The sequence below is a fragment of the Anolis carolinensis genome, chromosome 2, assembly GCF_035594765.1.
Source record: "Anolis carolinensis isolate JA03-04 chromosome 2, rAnoCar3.1.pri, whole genome shotgun sequence".
In the NCBI taxonomy this organism is placed as follows: domain Eukaryota; kingdom Metazoa; phylum Chordata; class Lepidosauria; order Squamata; family Dactyloidae; genus Anolis; species Anolis carolinensis.
Window position 1 is genome coordinate 112,543,859 of NC_085842.1, and position 17,842 is coordinate 112,561,700.

Consider the following 17,842-nt stretch of genomic DNA (forward strand, 5'->3'; position numbering starts at 1 on the left):
GGGCCCAAGTTGTTCCATGCCTAAGCTACAACCTGGGGCACGCTTGTCTTTGATCACCATTTCCGGGTCACAGTTCGCGTGACGTCGCGCAGAACGAGGCCGCGAGAGGGCACTTCTTGCTGGGCCTTTGCACCAAACCCTCCAGTCCCGGTTCGCTTTCCTCCCCTCATTCAAAATCGGCGGCGGCGGCAGCCAATCAGGAAGAGGCGAGGCCTCTGACGTCGCTTGATTGACGGGAGAGGCGGCCAGTGGCGTGGAGGGAGCCGTGGCGAGGGTGGGCGTGTGGGGCGGCAGTGTCGGCTGGTGATGGCGGAAAGAGGAGGAGGAGGAGGCGGCAGCGGTGCTGGTTCTGGCGGCGGAGGGGCAGGCGGCGGAGAAGGGGATGCTGCCGCGGCGGAGCGCTACAATAATGAGATCAGGTAAGGCGAAAGAGGCGGGGAGGAGGAACAGGCCCTGCAGGAAGTGCGAGGTCTTTTGTGAGCCTGAGCGCGCGCCAAGTGAGGGAGAAGGAGCACGATCGGCCTCAGGCTGTGACCTCGGCAGCGCTCTCTCTTTCTCTGCGCGCGCAGGCCCCTCGTTTCTCTCTCGCGCGCTCTCTTTTTTCCCCCCTAGCGCTCGAGGCGGAAGTGGCCGTTGAGTCAGTCAGACTCCCCTCTCGCCTTCATTCTGAGCTCAGTCCAGGCCCTGGTGAGCCTCCTCCGTTAACTGACACCTCCTGGCCATTCTCAGGCCTTTATCCTGAGCGCGGGTGACGGAGTGGAGGGGGCGGGGGGGGGCTCTCGTACATAATGATGTATAAGGCCGAGGAGTGTTGGGGGCGGGGGGGGGGGGCTTCCGATAGGAAAGCGGGAAAATAGGAAACCTCCCGTTGTCCTCCCAGTTCAAGGGTCCGGGCTGGAACCACGGCGGCTCAAATCGATTGTACAATCCATGCAGTTTGACACTACCTTAACTTCCACGGCTCGGTGCTATTGAATCTTGGGAGTTGTGGTTTGGTGAGGTACCAACACTCTTTAGCAGAGGAGGCCCAAGACCTTGTAAGACAGTGGTTCTCAACCTTTACATACATGTTCTAATTATCAAACTTATATCTTTAGAACTGTAAATAGGGCTTACATTAGTGGTTCTCAACCTGTGGGTCCCCAGATGATTTGGCCTTCAACTCCCAAAAATCCTAACAGCTGATAAATGGCTGGGATGCCTGGGAGTTGTAGACCAAAACACCTGGGGACTCACAGGTTGAGAATCACTCAAGAACCACTGTAAGAGCACAACCCTCATGTATTGAGCCAGGCCATTTAAAGTGGTGTCGAACAGCAGTGATTCTGCAGTCTAGATGTATCCCTTGAGAGGGTGTGTGGGCTAAGAGCAACTTTCATGCTCATAATAATAATAATAATAATAACAAAAACAATACGCTTTATTTTCTTTTTGTTTGACTTGAGAAACTGCAAGTCGTTTCTGGTGTGAGAGAATTGGCCGTCTGCAAGGACGTTGCCCAGGGAACGCCCGGATGTTTTTGATGTTTTACCATCCTTATGGGAGGCTACTCTCATGTCCGCCCATGAAGCTGGAGCTGACAGAGGGAGCTCATCCACACTCTCCCTGAGTTGGATTTGAACTAGCTACCTTCAGGTCAGCAATCCAACCTTCAAGTCATCCGTTCTGCCAGCACAAGGTCTTAACCCATTGCAACACCAGGGGCTTTATCTCCCTGGAGCCGCCGGTGGCACAGCAGGTTAAACCGCTGAGCTGCTGACCAAAAGGTCGGCAGTTTGAATCCGGGGAGTGGGGTGAGCTCCCTCTATTAGCCCTAGTTTCTGCCAACCTAGCAGTTTGAAAACATGCAAATGTGAGTAGATCAATAGGTAACAACGCTCCATGCAGTCATGCCGGCCACATGACCTTGGAGGTGTCTACGCGCAACGCTGGCTCTTCGTCTTAGAAATGGAGATAAGCACCGACCCCCAGAGTTGAACACGGCTAGACTTAATTTCAGGGGAAAACCTTACCTTGCCTATTTCCCTGAAGGGACTCAGGGCAGTTTCCAAACATATGGCAACCATTCAGTGCTCAAAGAAACCATACAAAACAGTTGACATCAAGACAAAGCACATTAGACAATATAAGCAACCTAACTGTAACTTAATAAACAAAATGACGACCAACAAAATAGACTAAAAAAATATCATAACATACAGAAACCTTGATGAAACAAATTAAAAATAAATAATAAATGCATATAAAAACGAATACATCAAAACTCCATCAGGCGAGGTTCAGGAGCCCAATGGTCAGGAGTACTAAAAAAAGGCCAATCAACTAACTATAAAAGGACTGGGCAAGGGATTATGCTTAGATACAATGCTCTGAGTCAGGAAGGCTGGGACAAACTGATGAAGGTACGAATCCTGAGAGACAACCCCCCCCCAAAAAAAAATCTGATGCCTTCCATATGTGTTGGACTACAGCTGCTATCATTTCCAGACCTTATTTTCCTGGCTGTTGTGATTGTAGTTATGGTTCAAGCATAGTTGGAAGAGCTAGACAGGGAGGCTGCTGTATTAAACCAAGATGCCCTTAAAATTTACTGGGTGTAAATATTGGTTTCAATAAAAGCAAGGTGCATCAAAATTGAAATGGTCACCCAGGGATGCTTGTACATAGCATCTCCCTAAATGCAGAAAACAGTTCACTTCACAACTTATATCATTTATTGAAATAAACAGTTCAGCTAAAAAAATAGTTGCACATAACCATTGTACAAGGAGACATTTCCATATTGGAAATGCCAAATGCCATTTATGATGTTAGCATATGCCTATGTTTCTAATGTGTTTCTATTCATGTGGTAGAAAGCTGTGTTAATGTACAGCAGTGTATGAAAGCAGATGAGATATGCATAACTGATATGCATACATTGTGATGTGCCAAGTTTTGCCCATTTCTGTTCATGGAAATATAGTGATTGACCCTGACAAGAAATTTACCAAAATAATCTTCCATGTTACTTAATGCTAGTTTCCAGCAAAGTCACATGAAAAGCAAGCTCTTCTATTTATTAGTGTGCATTTGTAAGATACCACAATACTGTGTATATTGTTACATGTGCAAGGCTATACAAGGCAGTTGATGTTTTCAGATGACATGGCAGGTCAGGGATTTTTGACAAGCCTATATTCTTATGAATTAACAGCATGCCACTTGATTTCTCCGTTTGCGATGATGATGGCTTTTTGTATTGTCTGGCTACATGGAGCTTCCCTTTCCTGTTCACTAAATTAGAAAAAGGCACCAAGAACAAATATTTGATCCTTCCTTTTTATTTAGAATGAATCAATTCTAAATGAATACTAATGTCCAATTCCAAAGGGCCCACTACCCAATGGAGTAGGTTTATCCAGTTCTACTGCAAATTATCCGTTTCCAAGATCACTTGTGGTTATGTTGTGTTGATGTATCTTGTAACTCATTCTAATGAAAAAGGGATTATCCAGAGTCTGATGGTGAGTGTGTTGAATAGTGATGCACCTTTGTTTACAATTAACAAGAAAATGCTTGTTGTATCATCAGGCTCTCAGATTTTTAAAAAGAAAACTTTTAAAATATGCGTTATGACCAAGAAACAAGACTAGACTATACAAATGGAATAGGCCTTGTACGGTAGTCCCACATCTTTATGTTGTCCAAAACAGAAGTGATTACAGCAGCTAGGATTTACAAGTTTTGTGGTAATAAGCCCTAAATTGCTGCCAGATTCTCCTTTTTTCATGTACCAGACCTTATGGAGTGACAAATATTTAATGACTTGTGGGCACTTGGGGAGATGAGGAAGCTCTGTACCACACTAGAACACTGTGTACCTTTTGGCAGGTTGTCTGAGCCTGAAAAGCCAGCATGAACTGAATTGAAAGAACCAAATGATCTCATAGTACATTTGCTTCACTGGTCATCTTCTAATAGAAAATAGTTAAATTAAAGGTTAAGTGAAAGTTGAATCCCACAACAATGTCTGTTAGACAGATTGCCAAAAAAAGTCCTGTGAAGTTTGGCTCGTGTGTTATTTCACTTGGCTGACACTTTCAAGCAACTGTTTCTTCCACTTAGAACCAATATCCATATTTTTTGGAAGCAGCCAAGATGTTTTATTATCTATGCACTTATAAATGTGTGCATTTAAAGATGATCCTATGAACATCTCTTTCTGCAAATGTGCTGAGAATGCTTTCCATATTAATCTCTAAGCAGTGAATCTTCAAATAATATTTAACAGAGACAGGGGGTGCTATTCAAAAGCTACAATTCCCATCTATCATCTCAATTTGTCATTGGAATCATAAAAAATGAGAAGAAGAAAAAATCAAAATCAGTTCTGAGTCTACTTATTGGCTATCAATTTTATGATTTACAGTAGCCTGTCCTGTAGATGTGTCAAAAGAAGATCCTTAACAAAAGTGTGTCATAGTGTCCTTATTTTTAAGGCAAATTATTATTCAGAAATAATAAAATAAGTATATATTATATTAACAATGCACATATAGCTATTTAGAGTACATAAGAACAATACCTAGAAAGGAGCCCAACCTTGTTTATATTTTAAAATATTAATTGAAAGACTTACATATGTTCATTTTTTAATATATGGTGCTATATGTATGATTATGTACCTGGATTTATCAAGGATACAGTGATCTGGTATGGCTAGAAACATTTCAGTTGGTACAGACCCCACAAGGTGTTATATGTTTACAGTTCTTATATATTGCAGTAGAATTTTTATATAACATAATGGTACGCAGTTTCTAAATAAGAAGTTGTTTAAATAATGAGTGTTGAATTATGTATTTGCTGTCGTTCGCCACCTTATAACCTTTGTTTTTTTCAATTTTGAGTCATCATGCCAACATTGGTATTGCACTGGCACTAAATGGTGGGCAAAATTGTTTTCCTGAGAGCATCAGAAGAGCGTTTGTTGGTTACAAAGGTGAACTTTTTATATATATCTACATTTTCTAAGTTACTTCTTTAGAGGGCTGGGTGGTACAGTGGGGTCAGTGTAGACAAATGAAAGAATGTTTATGGCTTCGTTCAAGTGAGTTGTGGGCACCCATTCACTTTTTGTTGCCTTCTTGTTTGGTATCAGTAGAAAATGATATAGATACCTTGGGTATATAGGAGAAGTGTGGGTATCACATCTCATGTTGGAGGTGCTTTATAGATAGGCCTTTGGGAGGGAATTTTGCACAGTGCCTTTCCATTCTAAGTAGGCCCAATCTATGTATTTTTTGTGTATTTAAATATTGAGGACATAGCCTCCCAGGAAGTTTGAACCCTAGCATTGTCCATGATAACTTATGTCACAAAGCTCTAATTCACTTATGACACCAACACCCTTTTGTAGTGCAGAAAGCTTGAATGTGAAACTGTATTTTTTTTTATTTTGCTTACAGGATGGCTCAACAGCAAGCTTTGAGATTTCGTGGTCCGGCTCCTCCACCGAACACTGTCATGAGAGGGCCACCGCCTCTTATGCGCCCACCTCCACCTTTTGGTATGATGCGAGGCCCACCACCACCACCTAGGCCACCCTTTGGACGTCCCCCATTTGATCCAAATATGCCTCCAATGCCACCTCCAGGAGGAATTCCTCCACCCATGGGACCTCCACATCTCCAGGTATGAATGTGCATGAAGTGTAATCCCCTTCCTTGTCTTGTCCAAGGCCCAATGTGGAGTTTTCCCTGCCTTCCCATTTCTAGTTGTCATTTTTTAATTTAACATTGTGCCCTCTGAACCTCTTTCTAAAGCTTTGCTGTTCCTGTTTCATATGTGCTTTCCTTGGTGACCTATTTACTATTGGCTTTGACGTATGTTGCCTTCTGCCATATTTCCTTTATTCTATTTACCTTTAAAATTCAACTTAAATGGGTCTTTCATGTAGCTTTTCATGTCTCCAAATCAAGGATGGGGACTAGATGTATTCACCTCTTGTAGAAGAGGTTTATTTTCACAATCTGCCCACCCATGCTTCATTTTTCTGACAGAAAGCTGCACTGCTTCTATTTTTTCAACTGTTTGGGATTTTGCTGCAATGCCTTTTCCCACTACTTTTATGAAGTCTTTGAGAGATCATTTTGCAGGCAGTTAATCTTTTACTTCTTTTCTGAAAGCTTTATTGTAGGATCACACTGTTTTTTTATTCCCTTAACATTTAAAATGCTTATAAATTTCAGATATTAAAGATCTCTGCTAGTGGTAAAGGGGTGATTGACATATTTCCAGTTATCATATTATGATGTAGTTATTTTTTGAAAGTAAATATTAAGTTTAAAAAATTGCATCATTATGTAATGCCATCAATACTGAGGTTCCCTGTCCTTATACATGGCAGGTGGCATTGACAGTGGACAGAAACTTTCCCTGAGCTTTTTGTTAAATGTTTTAAGACAATTTAGGATTTTAATGTGTAATGTATTATCTGATGCCTGCTGCTTTTTACTGCAAGGGTATGTAATTTTTATTCTTTCAGATGTTTTAGATTGTATTGTGTTAAGTCTATTTTGCTTTTACCTGACTTTATTCTATGTTTTATTTAGGGAGATTTATTAAATTTGCAGATAACCTAATGTATAGACAGAATAAAAATATTGTAACTTCCTATCATTGGTATATGCTTATGGAGATTTTCTATCCTTGGAACACTAGCATTAGTAGATTGATTTTTTGTTATGTGTAGTAGACTTTTTGCAATAATCATGAACGTAATACGTAATGGCAAATTGGAAGATTAATACAGTAGAGTCACTTATCCAACACTCACTTATCCAACGTTCTGGATTATCCAACGCATTTTTGTAGTCAATGTTTTCAATACATCATGATATTTTGGTGATAAATTCATAAATACAGTAATTACTACATAGCATTACTGTGTATTGAACTACTTTTTCTGTCAAATTTGTTGTATAACATGATGTTTTGGTGCTTAATTTGTAAAATCATAACTTAATTTAATAATTAATATGCTTTTCCTTAATCTCTCCTTATTATCCAACATATTCGCTTATCCAACATTCTGCCGGCCCGTTTGCGTTGGATAAGCGAGACTCTACTGTATGAGTGATTGCAACAAAAATCTTCTGTGAGAATCTTCCTTTTACTTTGTCATGAATTCAGGCATTCTTAAAATCATCAGCTTGAATTAACCTCTCCCACCCACCACCCACCCCCGCCCTCCCGAATTGCTAATATATATTTTTTGTTTTTGTTTACTACAGATCACTTCTGAGTGTTGCTCAAAATGCTTAGCTTGCCCAAGGAACAACACAAATAACATAATACAACACATCAGTTAAAACAGCACATAAAAACAATACATCTTAAAAACAATACATATATTTTTAAAACATAACTTGAATGGGTGTGCCAGAATGATTTATTGCATCCTGTGTTTTTTTTTCTGCAATGACCATTTCAGTTCATTTTATATTAACTAGTTTTTAAAAGTTATTTTGCAATATATGCTGTTTCCTCTTAATTATGGTGTTATTTTGGATTGGAATACATAATGTAATCTATTGACTTGTATATTTTTATAGAGACCCCCTTTCATGCCTCCTCCTATGGGAAATATGCCACCACCTCCTGGTATGATGTTTCCTCCGGGAATGCCACCAGTCTCTGCACCTGGAACTCCAGCAATGCCACCTACTGAAGAGATATGGGTAGAAAATAAAACTCCAGATGGAAAGGTCAGATTTATCTCTAGTAACAATTAGTTATTGTTGTTGTACCACTTTTACAATGCATGCCATGTTACAGAATTTAGAATTTAGTAACCTGATTGGTTCAAGTGGTCTACATTTAATCAGTAGATAGATTGATTTGTTATTGTAATGCTCAAACATGAATTGAAAAATTAGGTCAATTGTGTAGCCTAAAATTATATTATCTCTTTCAAGGTTTATTACTATAATGCACGAACACGTGAATCAGCATGGACCAAACCTGATGGAGTGAAAGTTATTCAGCAGTCTGAACTGACACCAATACTGGCTGCACAAGCCCAGGCACAGGCTCAAGCTGCAGGTGCTTCCACAACTACCACCAGTAGCCCTGCATCAGTAGTATCTCCCTCTGCCTCATCAAATAGTCAGTCCTCTACAACCTCTACTACTACTACGGCAACATCTGTTTCACAAACAGTTTCCAGTGAGTACATTTTGTAAGGGATAGGAAGTATACTTTATTTGGGGAAATGTGCTAGTTACAACATGTCCTTTTCACACATGTCAGTTGATGCTGTTCTCCATCCCCTCCCTGTTTCTCTTCATCTGATCCATTCTGTGCATATGTGGGGAAAAAGGTGGATCACATTTATAAACTCTTTTTGTTACCAAATATCTAATCTATTATGTGAATATTTTGTTTTCTGTGATGACTACCATGTGGAGGACCCAAGTGTAAAAATGCGTTTAAGTTACAAATACTTTGAAACTCAAATATTCTATTGTTTTAGGAGGGGAAAAAACATACCTTGTTGAAAAGATACTTCTCAAGCGTGAGCCTTTGGGTACCTTTAGGATTTTCCCAGTTTTTCTTCTTGAGATCATGTATAGAAGACAGCATGGCTTTGTATCTGTGGTGAGCACTTAACATCATGCATTCCTAGGGCCCTTCCACACAGCCATATAACCCAGAATGTCAAGGCAGAATAACCCACTATATCTGCTTTGAACTGGAATATCAGGAGTCCACACTGCCATATATCTCAATTCAAAGCAGATTATGTGGGATTTTATTCAGCTGTGTGGAATGAGCCTTAGTCAAGTTCTTCTCTTGCATGTGAGGTGAGTGTCATCAACAGGAAGGTGAACAGTTCCTTTTTTGTTGCAATCTAGTTCTTGATTCCCTTTGTAATCTTTCTAATTTAATTTCTGGTATTCACAAATTGAAGTAAATACAGCAATGCATTGCTCATATTCAAAAGTTGTCTTACTTTGTCTTGCAGATAGTTTTATAACATTAATCATATTTGAAATATTGGTTGTCTGTGAAAAATAGGTCTCATATAGAATCAATCTATATGATCCAATGCAAATAAGCAATGAGTTTTATAAGTAGCCTGCATTGGTTTCCATTTGTTTTTGAAGTGTTTCTACAGTATTGACGAAGGAGAGCTGATAGTATGTTCCTGGTTCTAACACAGTTATCCCAATTCGTAATTCTACCTTAGATTTAGTTATAGGAGTCCCCATGGGGAGATGGGGTGGGATATAAATAAAATTTGATTGATTGATAATGAAAGCATTGTAAAAATGTTTTTAATTCTTTAGCCTTCATCTAGGCAGATAAGAAAACATTTACTGAGTGACTTAATCTGAGGTACTTTGTGACCCGAACAACAATTTCAGTGTATTGCAGGGTGGGAAAATGCCCCATGTGGGTACAGTATCCCATAACATCCAAACAGAGCCAGAAAACGTGTGTTTACATGAGACTGCATGCTTGTTTTGAATAAGTGTCAGCCTTGTATTTTACAAAGAAGGGAAGAAAAGAAATCAACATAATTGCTGTGTCCAATAATACTAGTTGAAACTCAACAACAGAGTTTACAATTCTTGAGTGCAGCAAATGTTACAGTATGCAATGTAGTAAACTACCTTGTAGGTCTAGTTCTTTGTGAATTCTGCAACAAAACATGATTGGAGACTAAAATGTTTGCCTGGATAAGGATTGAGCTATACTGCAAAGCAAATACAATTATTAGGTTGTCCTGTATTTTACATACAAGGTAATAGGTACTGTTAACTCCTTAAATTCCAGGCTGCAGAATTCTGTATTAAATACTAATGCCACTTGGAGGTGCTATAGCATCCTAAACTGTTTTCAGTGCCTGGATTCAAGGGATAAAATTTTGAACAGAGCAGCATGATGCTTTGAGCATATATATATATATATTGCACTGCCTACATTATGTTTTTAATTTTTGTGCTATATTGTTTAAAACATGTACATTCAAGTTATCCAAAAGTATAGGGGTTTTTTTGGTTGGGGTGGGAGATTATTTTTTATTTCTTTGTTTTGCAAATTAGTAATGCATCATAAACTGACCATATATGCTGTTTGATGAATCAACAGAAAACTTCTGCCACTGCTCTGGAGGTTTGTTAGGTGCATTATGTGGAAAATGTGAAGGTGAAATAAAATGATAAAACTGTCCTTTGAAGAAAGCTGAAAAATCTCAGTATCAGCTCTTTTCAGAAATGTACTTTACATAGCCTCTTGAGGTGAGTGTGTGTGTGAATGGAGTAAATGTTCAGAGCTGCAGAGATTGTTTCATGACTTGTTCCTCACAGCAGAAGCCTCCTTTAAAGGAGGCTATAATAATAGAGCACATTGAAGACCTCTATTCTATATATATATAAAACACTTTTCTTCTGAAGGAGATCTCTGCTGAAGTAAGATATTGCGTGCATTTAAGTTATGTCTCTGAAAATTATATAGATGTATGTTTCTTAATTCATCTGAGATTATGCCCAATTTTGCATCAGTATATATGGAAAGATTGGTGAGTCCTATTAAGTATACAGCACATACTGTATGATCCATGGCTTCAGATGTCTGTTTTCTTTATCAGCACCTACAACACAAGACCAGGCCCCCAACTCGGCCGTTTCAGTCGCCACACCTTCTGTCAGCGTTTCAACTTCTGCTCCTTCTACACCTGTGCAAACCATCCCACAGCCCGTCCCACAGACATTGCCTCCTGCCGTTCCTCATGCAGTGCCTCAGCCAACAGCAGCAATTCCTGCTTTCCCACCAGTAATGGTACCTCCGTTTCGTGTCCCCCTTCCTGGCATGCCTATTCCACTACCAGGTAAATTGGGAAGTCATTTCTGTCTTGTCAGCCCCATGTTCATGTTGTCAATTTGTTTGCACTCATGTGTCCACTGTGTATGAAATTTGCCTGAATCTCTTCATTGAAAATATATATGCTTCAACAAATGTGGAGTTGTTAGACCAACCTTTTAAAACCAGAATTTCCAATAATTATTATTGGAAATAAGCCACATCCATGTAAAATAGTATTTTGGCATGAACAGAATACATCTCGTGCTTCAAAAACACAATTTATTGGTTTTGCAGTTTAGTTGAAAGAAATTCACCTTGTCTCAGATATTAGCTTATCATCCTGTCATCCTTTTCATACTTAGCTCGGCAGTAAGCCCCACTGAACTAAGTACATAGGATTGTGTCATAAACATATTAGGGCTTGCTCATAAAATTCAGTAATATCTGGTAGAAGTAGACTCCACCCTTGAAGTAAAGTCAGATGTAAACAGGTTTGCGTCAAGGTTGGAAAACCTATCATTCGCTAAATGATGCTGGCTTTCTATTCCCATCATCTTGACCATGAATATACTAGGTGAGAGAATTGCAGTCCAACAGAACCTGGAGATCCACTGGTTCTCCAGCCCTGTTCTGTGGCAGATTAATGTTTAGACTGACTAGTTTTCTGTAGAAAGCTTTATTGTCAGTTAAAAAGCAGGTTCAGACCATAGAGACATGACCAAAAAAATCTGTTGTAAGCATGGGAAGTATTGTTGTAAGCATGGGAATATTATACACAAACAAATGCTTTCTGCTTAAGCGCAAGGTTCTTTGAATGTCAGCTGTTATTATTTCAGTTTAATGTTGCTTGTCAAAAAGATGCAGAATACATAGCTTTTTAAAAAACAGTCACTTTTAGTATGTTAACATTTGAAGTAATATATAGATAAGCTATATGGAACACACTAATTCTTATGATATACCTGAGTGGACAGCACACCATATTAAATTATTATCATATGGATCATATTCCCAAAATTATGTAAAGTTTTATATGTGTATGAATTAAGAGAGGGTTGCTACATTGTGAGTACATTGAGATTTGTAGAAGATATGGACACCTGTGTATGGCCCATTTGGTTCTAGTTCATTTTTCCCTTCACAAAAACAAGGAGACCACAAATTTCATGTGAATTGAGAACTATGGTTAATGTCTTCCTAGAGTCAACTTTAAACCATGCCTCTGCATGTTCTGATGTATTAAATTCAGAAGTATAATTGAAATCTTTCTTTTTAAAAAGTAAATAGCCTTTTAGTCTTGCAAAATCTTATTTGGTGTTTTGGCCTACAACTCCCAGAAATCCCAGCCAGTTTACTAGCTGTGAGGATTTCTGGGAGTTGAAGGCCAAAACATCTTGGGACTCAAAGGTTGAGAACCACTGCTGTGAACCCTATTTACAGTTGTGAAGTTATTGATCATAAGTTTGAATAATTAGAACATGTATGTAAAGATTCTTTTCATTTCAATAACACTTTTACTTTGGCTACCAGATCAGTCAACCAATTTTGCCTGTCCGTGTAGTGCAGACAAATGGAAAAGATGAATGTTAGAGCAGCTCTGAAACATATCAGCAGTGAATGCCTGCTAAAATAAAACAATCTAACACTGAAATGATAAGAGGACAGTTCAAATTGAACTCTTATATAGAAGCAGAAATGATACAGCAAAGCCTGGGAAAGTATGACTTCCTTCTGGTCTACTGTATCGTACAATCAGATCAGTCATCTCCAGGAGAGCAGCTGTGCCTTCGTAGTATAGGGGTTGTTTTTTTGTTGACACAGTAGTTTGTTTATGTGGACCATTACGAAATCCTGATTTCACAACACAGGTATCTATTCAGTCAAGTTATGATACTAATGTATGAAGGGGAAAAAGAAGCCAAAGAGGCATGAATATCCAGTAAAGCCTTCTTGGTACTAAAAGTGTCCTAGTGAGTGCAAAGATAAATCAAAGCATGAATATATATTGTAGATTTTTTAGCACAAGAGTAGAAACATCAGTCATTGTATAAAACAATTAAAGCTTAAAGATTGCACAAATAAGTGGTATCTTCACTCTGCTGTATGGTTACAGTCAGGCAAATTTCTAAAGCATTTTCAGTTAACAAGGCAATATTAGTGAAATTACATATTGTGTAATTAACATCCTTGTAACTGGAACAATAGCCCTCTTTCTTTTAATAAGTTCAGAGCAAGCTGTACATTTAATATGATTGAATGTGACGTTGAAAATGTCTATTTTCCTCAGAAATATTTATGGATGAAATCTTTGGCAATTCATTGGCGTATTATGTATATTTGCACATAGTAGCTTCTAGTACAATCCTAGGCATGTTTATGGACACCTTCCATATACAGTTGGGCTTACTTCTCTAGTGAGTATGTTCAGGATTCCAGCCCCGGCTTTAATTTTTAGGCATGTTCAAAATATGTTCAATAGGATTAACTTCTGCATTTATTACAAGTTTTAAAGCATTTATTCACCCTAGCATATATCAGCAAATATTCTGCTTGACTTTCCAGGTTGCATTTTGTTCTATGCATGAATAAAGCTTGGGAATCTTATTAGACACTTTCTTGAAAACTCATAAAATACATAACCCTTGAATGGTGTTACAGTTTAATGCATTGGTGTTACAGCTTAATGCTCTCTAAGTGAGTTTTACACTCCCTTAGAGAGAGAAAATGATTTTTATGTTTTGATCTCAAAAATTCCCCAAGTAAATTCCCCTCCCCCATTACAAATGTAAAATATTCTTAAGGAATTCAGAGAAGATGTATGTTTTGTATTTCTAATGTTAGAAATTACTGTAACAGCTTGGTTCTTCTCATTCAGTATCCTCCTTTAAATGAGCTCTTGTCAGGAATCTACTCTTTCTCCCACCTTATTTTCTGGTTACCTTAGCCTATATGACCCATCAGTATCATTTTTCAATCAAAAATAGTTCTTGAATCTGTTCTTCTTAACTAGTAAACTTAATGGTGCCCAATAAACATTTCCCCAATCACAGGAGAATCAGTTGATGAAAAAAACAATTCAAAATGGCTTTGATAACATGTAAAGAGCTAACTTGCAACCTGCTTTTGTCCTTGAATATAGATATATGTGTGGGAGCAGTCAGCAAAGATGAAAGGGAAATCACACATAGGCTGCTAAGCAGCCATCAATTCAGGTTTTGTGTTCTTCCCCCATCCCTTCTCTTATTTCAGTTCACTTCTCTATCCTCCCCACAGAACTGATACACCTGTGCCTTGTTGTATGATACTACTTTTCAAAATCACCATTTTCTCTTCTTTTCCCAAATAAATACATTTCTACAGCTTGTGTCCTATGAGTCCTTGGAATTCAGCCCTAATGAACAATGTGGGGTTTCCTTCCAAGTAATTATACATACAATTGGGCCGCATGAGCTGTTTTGCCTAATGCTGAATAAAGTTCTGTAAACAGAGACGGTAAAATAAATATGGCCTTTCTTAGCACTGTCTCTCAAAAGTTGAGAAATCTCCCCTTACAGTCTAAATCCCCAGGTCATCCTACATTTTTAAGGGCAATATCTAATGTCCTTTGAGTCCTTTGTTCAGTATAAACCAAGATTATTGCAGGGATTGTGATTAATCTGGCATCATGTTAATAAAATGTTGTTCCTGCTTGCTATTTATTGCCATTGAAAAAATGGCATGCTAAATTTGTAGCAGGAAACTGATACTTCTCAGATTCCCAGTGGTAGCAGACATGAGGTGGCAGCTTTCCAACATGCTTGCTTATCCATTTTACAGGTGTAGCAATGATGCAAATAGTCAGCTGCCCGTATGTAAAGACAGTCGCTACCACCAAGACCGGTAATTTTTTAAAACCATCTTAGTCTGTTTTGTCTGTAAGTTGGCATGGTAGTGAATGTTGTTGTTTTATCTTTTATTTGCTTTCCCCAAGTAACTGGATCTCTATCTTTATTTTCCAAGTACACTTATAAATACAGATTTTCCATGTAGCAGCCAGCAAGAAACCTTCCCAATTAACTGACATTATTACCCTGATTACTACAAAATGTTTTCAGTTTAAATTACTCTATTCATGTGATCTCTTCCATGTCCATATTTTGCTTTTGTTGTTCTTTGTGGGATAGTGTTTTGGTCATTCCCCCCCCCCCCCCCCATCTGTACAGTAATCAAACTTCGTTTGCATGTTAGTGTGCTTGTGTATGTGTATATATATTTATATCTATATGTCTGATTTTTAAACTACATTTATAACATTGTTTTTGATACATAGATTTTCAAAGAGAAAGCAATTTATAGTTAGAACCATACACTTTCACTCAATAGAAAAGTTATATTTGGGTCACTAATTATACTCTGCCCAAATCCTAATGCATAGTCCAATTGTATTCCTTGTGCTGATTAACTAAATAGAGATAAGCATTCATTTCTTAATTTTACGTATTTTTCTTTCTAAAACCTCTAGATAAAATACAGGTCAAAATAAATTATTAAACCAAGACCTATCTTTTGAACCAGTCTGGGAGAGGGGTAAACATGTAGTTCTGTGGCTACTTAAACATCTGATCTCAATATGGTGGCTGTGGCTGCTGCTAGTGATAAATGGAGCCCAGTAAATGAACTAGGCTCTGTTCACCTCCCTGATCAGGATTTCCTTTGCTGGATCACAAACTCTGACTAGTCAGGCAAGAGAATTAAACAGGATTATTTGCTGATAAATATTCACTATGCATCTTTACTATAGAAGCTGGCCTTTTTATTATAATACTCATAGCCAGTTCAGAGCAGCCAGTCTTCCCACCTTCACTGAATGCTGATCTTGATCCAAATATAGAGTATATGTAACTGGAATTGCTTTCTTCTCTGGTTGATGCAGAGAATCATTTAATGCTTATCACGGTCCTTATATGCAGTGTATAGAATTGTGAGTAGCTTCTTATTTCTTTACACTTATATAATGGTGCCATCTCATATAATATGCAAAATCCTGATTACATTTTGTGTTGTGAACAGTTGGATGTATGATTAAATAAGAAGCACTAGTGGTTAAATAGTGTGTAACAAGTGTGGTTTGTTAACATGGGAATACATTTTAGAAAGAATATGTCAACTTCTAGTGTTTTTTCTTTTACCTGACATTACAAATGTTTTTTATTAAGTTTGATACTTAAGATTCATAAAATGTATTGTTTATCAGTACTTTTATTGCTTCCTTTAACCTAGGTGTCTTGCCTGGAATGGCTCCTCCTATCGTACCTATGATTCATCCTCAGGTTGCTATTGCCGCTTCCCCTGCTACATTAGCTGGAGCAACAGCCGTTTCTGAATGGACAGAATACAAAACAGCAGATGGGAAGACATACTATTATAACAACAGGACACTGGAATCAACATGGGAGAAGCCACAAGAACTGAAGGAGAAAGGTGCACTATTTAATTTTGGATCCTATGTGCAACTGAGGCTGCACTTAATAAAATTGGGAAGTTTTTAACTGATGAAAGTTTGTGTACCAATCTGCACTTGTACAGAAACTTGTTTAAATGTTCCTCATAAAGATAATCCCAGGGCATCATACAAAACAAATAAAACAAGAATTGAATTTAAAGTGCAGATAAAAAAACTGCTGAAATGGAAAAACTTACTGATGCATGTATTAAAATGGACACATTCTTCATCAAATCAATCACTGTTAGAAGATGGACTTCAAAAGATAAAGTGTCTTATCAGAAAACTATATGTGAACATGGAGATGACCAAAGAAGCTCCAGTGGATCACTGGAAATTCTGCCACAGTTTGTTTTTCAGGATTACATCTTATCTCAGTATTCCTTGGTGTCCTGTTCATTATTTCTGTCCCTGTTCTGGTCATTATACAATCTCATTCATTCTTTTAGTCTCTGTTGCTGTTTTCATAGTGCAATGTAATCTTGTAGTACCTTCAAGTCCAAGAGAAAGAAATCAGCACACACATTGAGAGACTAACTTTCTCTCGGTTTCAAAGGTGCTAGAAGGTCTAGTTGTGTATTTATTAGGACTAACTCTTCAGCTTCCTTTTGTGTGCTTGCTTTTGTCGGTTGAATCCCATATCTGTTTGAATGTTATGCTAGTATCTGAAACTGAGTGTCAAAACTGGAAGTCTTAATTTTCCCACCGATCAATTCCTTCTAATATCATTGGTTACTGTGCTTTCTCTCTTAGGTGAGCAACCATAGTGTAATCTATCCTTTTTGCTATATTCAAAATTTAGTATGTCTTTCTTAAATCCATCGAATATCTATAATTTCTGTCTCACACACAAACTACCTCCCACTTTATTTCTGATAACTATGTGAAATTGGGTATCTTAACTTGATGCTTTTGGTAGTGATAAAGAAAATGTTGATAAGAGCATAAGTTCTTTGCATTTATTGAAAGTAGAAAGTAAATAAAAATTGGTTTTTTTCTTTCTTTTAAGAAAAAGTAGAAGAAAAGATGAAAGAAAACATTAAAGAACCCATTGATGAACCTTTGCCTATGGAGACAGAGGAAGAGGAACCCAAACTTGAACCCCTCAAGGAGCTCATAAAGGAGGTAAAAGACGTAACACACATACAGGTGAACATATCATTTTTATTATACTGTCTGAAAGTAGGCCTGAATCTAATGTTTTGCTTGCATTGTTATGCCACTACAATGTAACCTTTTCCTGTCACTTCCACATTGCAACCCTTATCACTACTCAAAGCCTGGTCTGAACACTTTCCCAACTCCCTGGAGCCTTTTATTAGGGTGAACAGGCAGTTGTCGTGGAGAGGAAAGATTGCTTCTCCTCCTAAGTCTGCTAATGGAAGTAATTCTGTCAGTAGATGCCCTCCACTGGATTTTGGGCCTCATACTATAAGTAAAGAGCACAGTAAGGGAATGGTAAACTTACATCATCTATATATATAAATGTAATGTGCATTTTACTAT

At 38.1% G+C, this 17,842-nt stretch overlaps 1 protein-coding gene across 7 annotated transcripts in view; it reads left to right on the forward strand.

Annotated features, from left to right (window-relative positions):
* Positions 1-264: 264 nt before the first annotated feature.
* Positions 265-17,842, forward strand: part of tcerg1 (transcription elongation regulator 1) — a 46,974-nt gene continuing 29,396 nt past the window's right edge. For 2 of the 7 annotated variants that reach the window (XM_016995541.2, XM_016995542.2), the window contains exons 1-8: positions 265-419; positions 5,451-5,676; positions 7,599-7,751; positions 7,962-8,211; positions 10,640-10,879; positions 14,671-14,733; positions 16,114-16,314; positions 17,346-17,485. In XM_016995541.2, the coding sequence (XP_016851030.2) occupies positions 307-419; positions 5,451-5,676; positions 7,599-7,751; positions 7,962-8,211; positions 10,640-10,879; positions 14,671-14,733; positions 16,114-16,314; positions 17,346-17,485 (1,386 nt within the window). In that variant the 5' untranslated portion in view covers positions 265-306. Of the gene's footprint in view, positions 420-4,892; positions 4,985-5,450; positions 5,677-7,598; positions 7,752-7,961; positions 8,212-10,639; positions 10,880-14,670; positions 14,734-16,113; positions 16,315-17,345; positions 17,486-17,842 lie in introns of all 7 variants that reach the window. The other 5 variants (XM_016995543.2, XM_008115813.3, XM_016995546.2 and 2 more) reach the window with 4 other exon arrangements.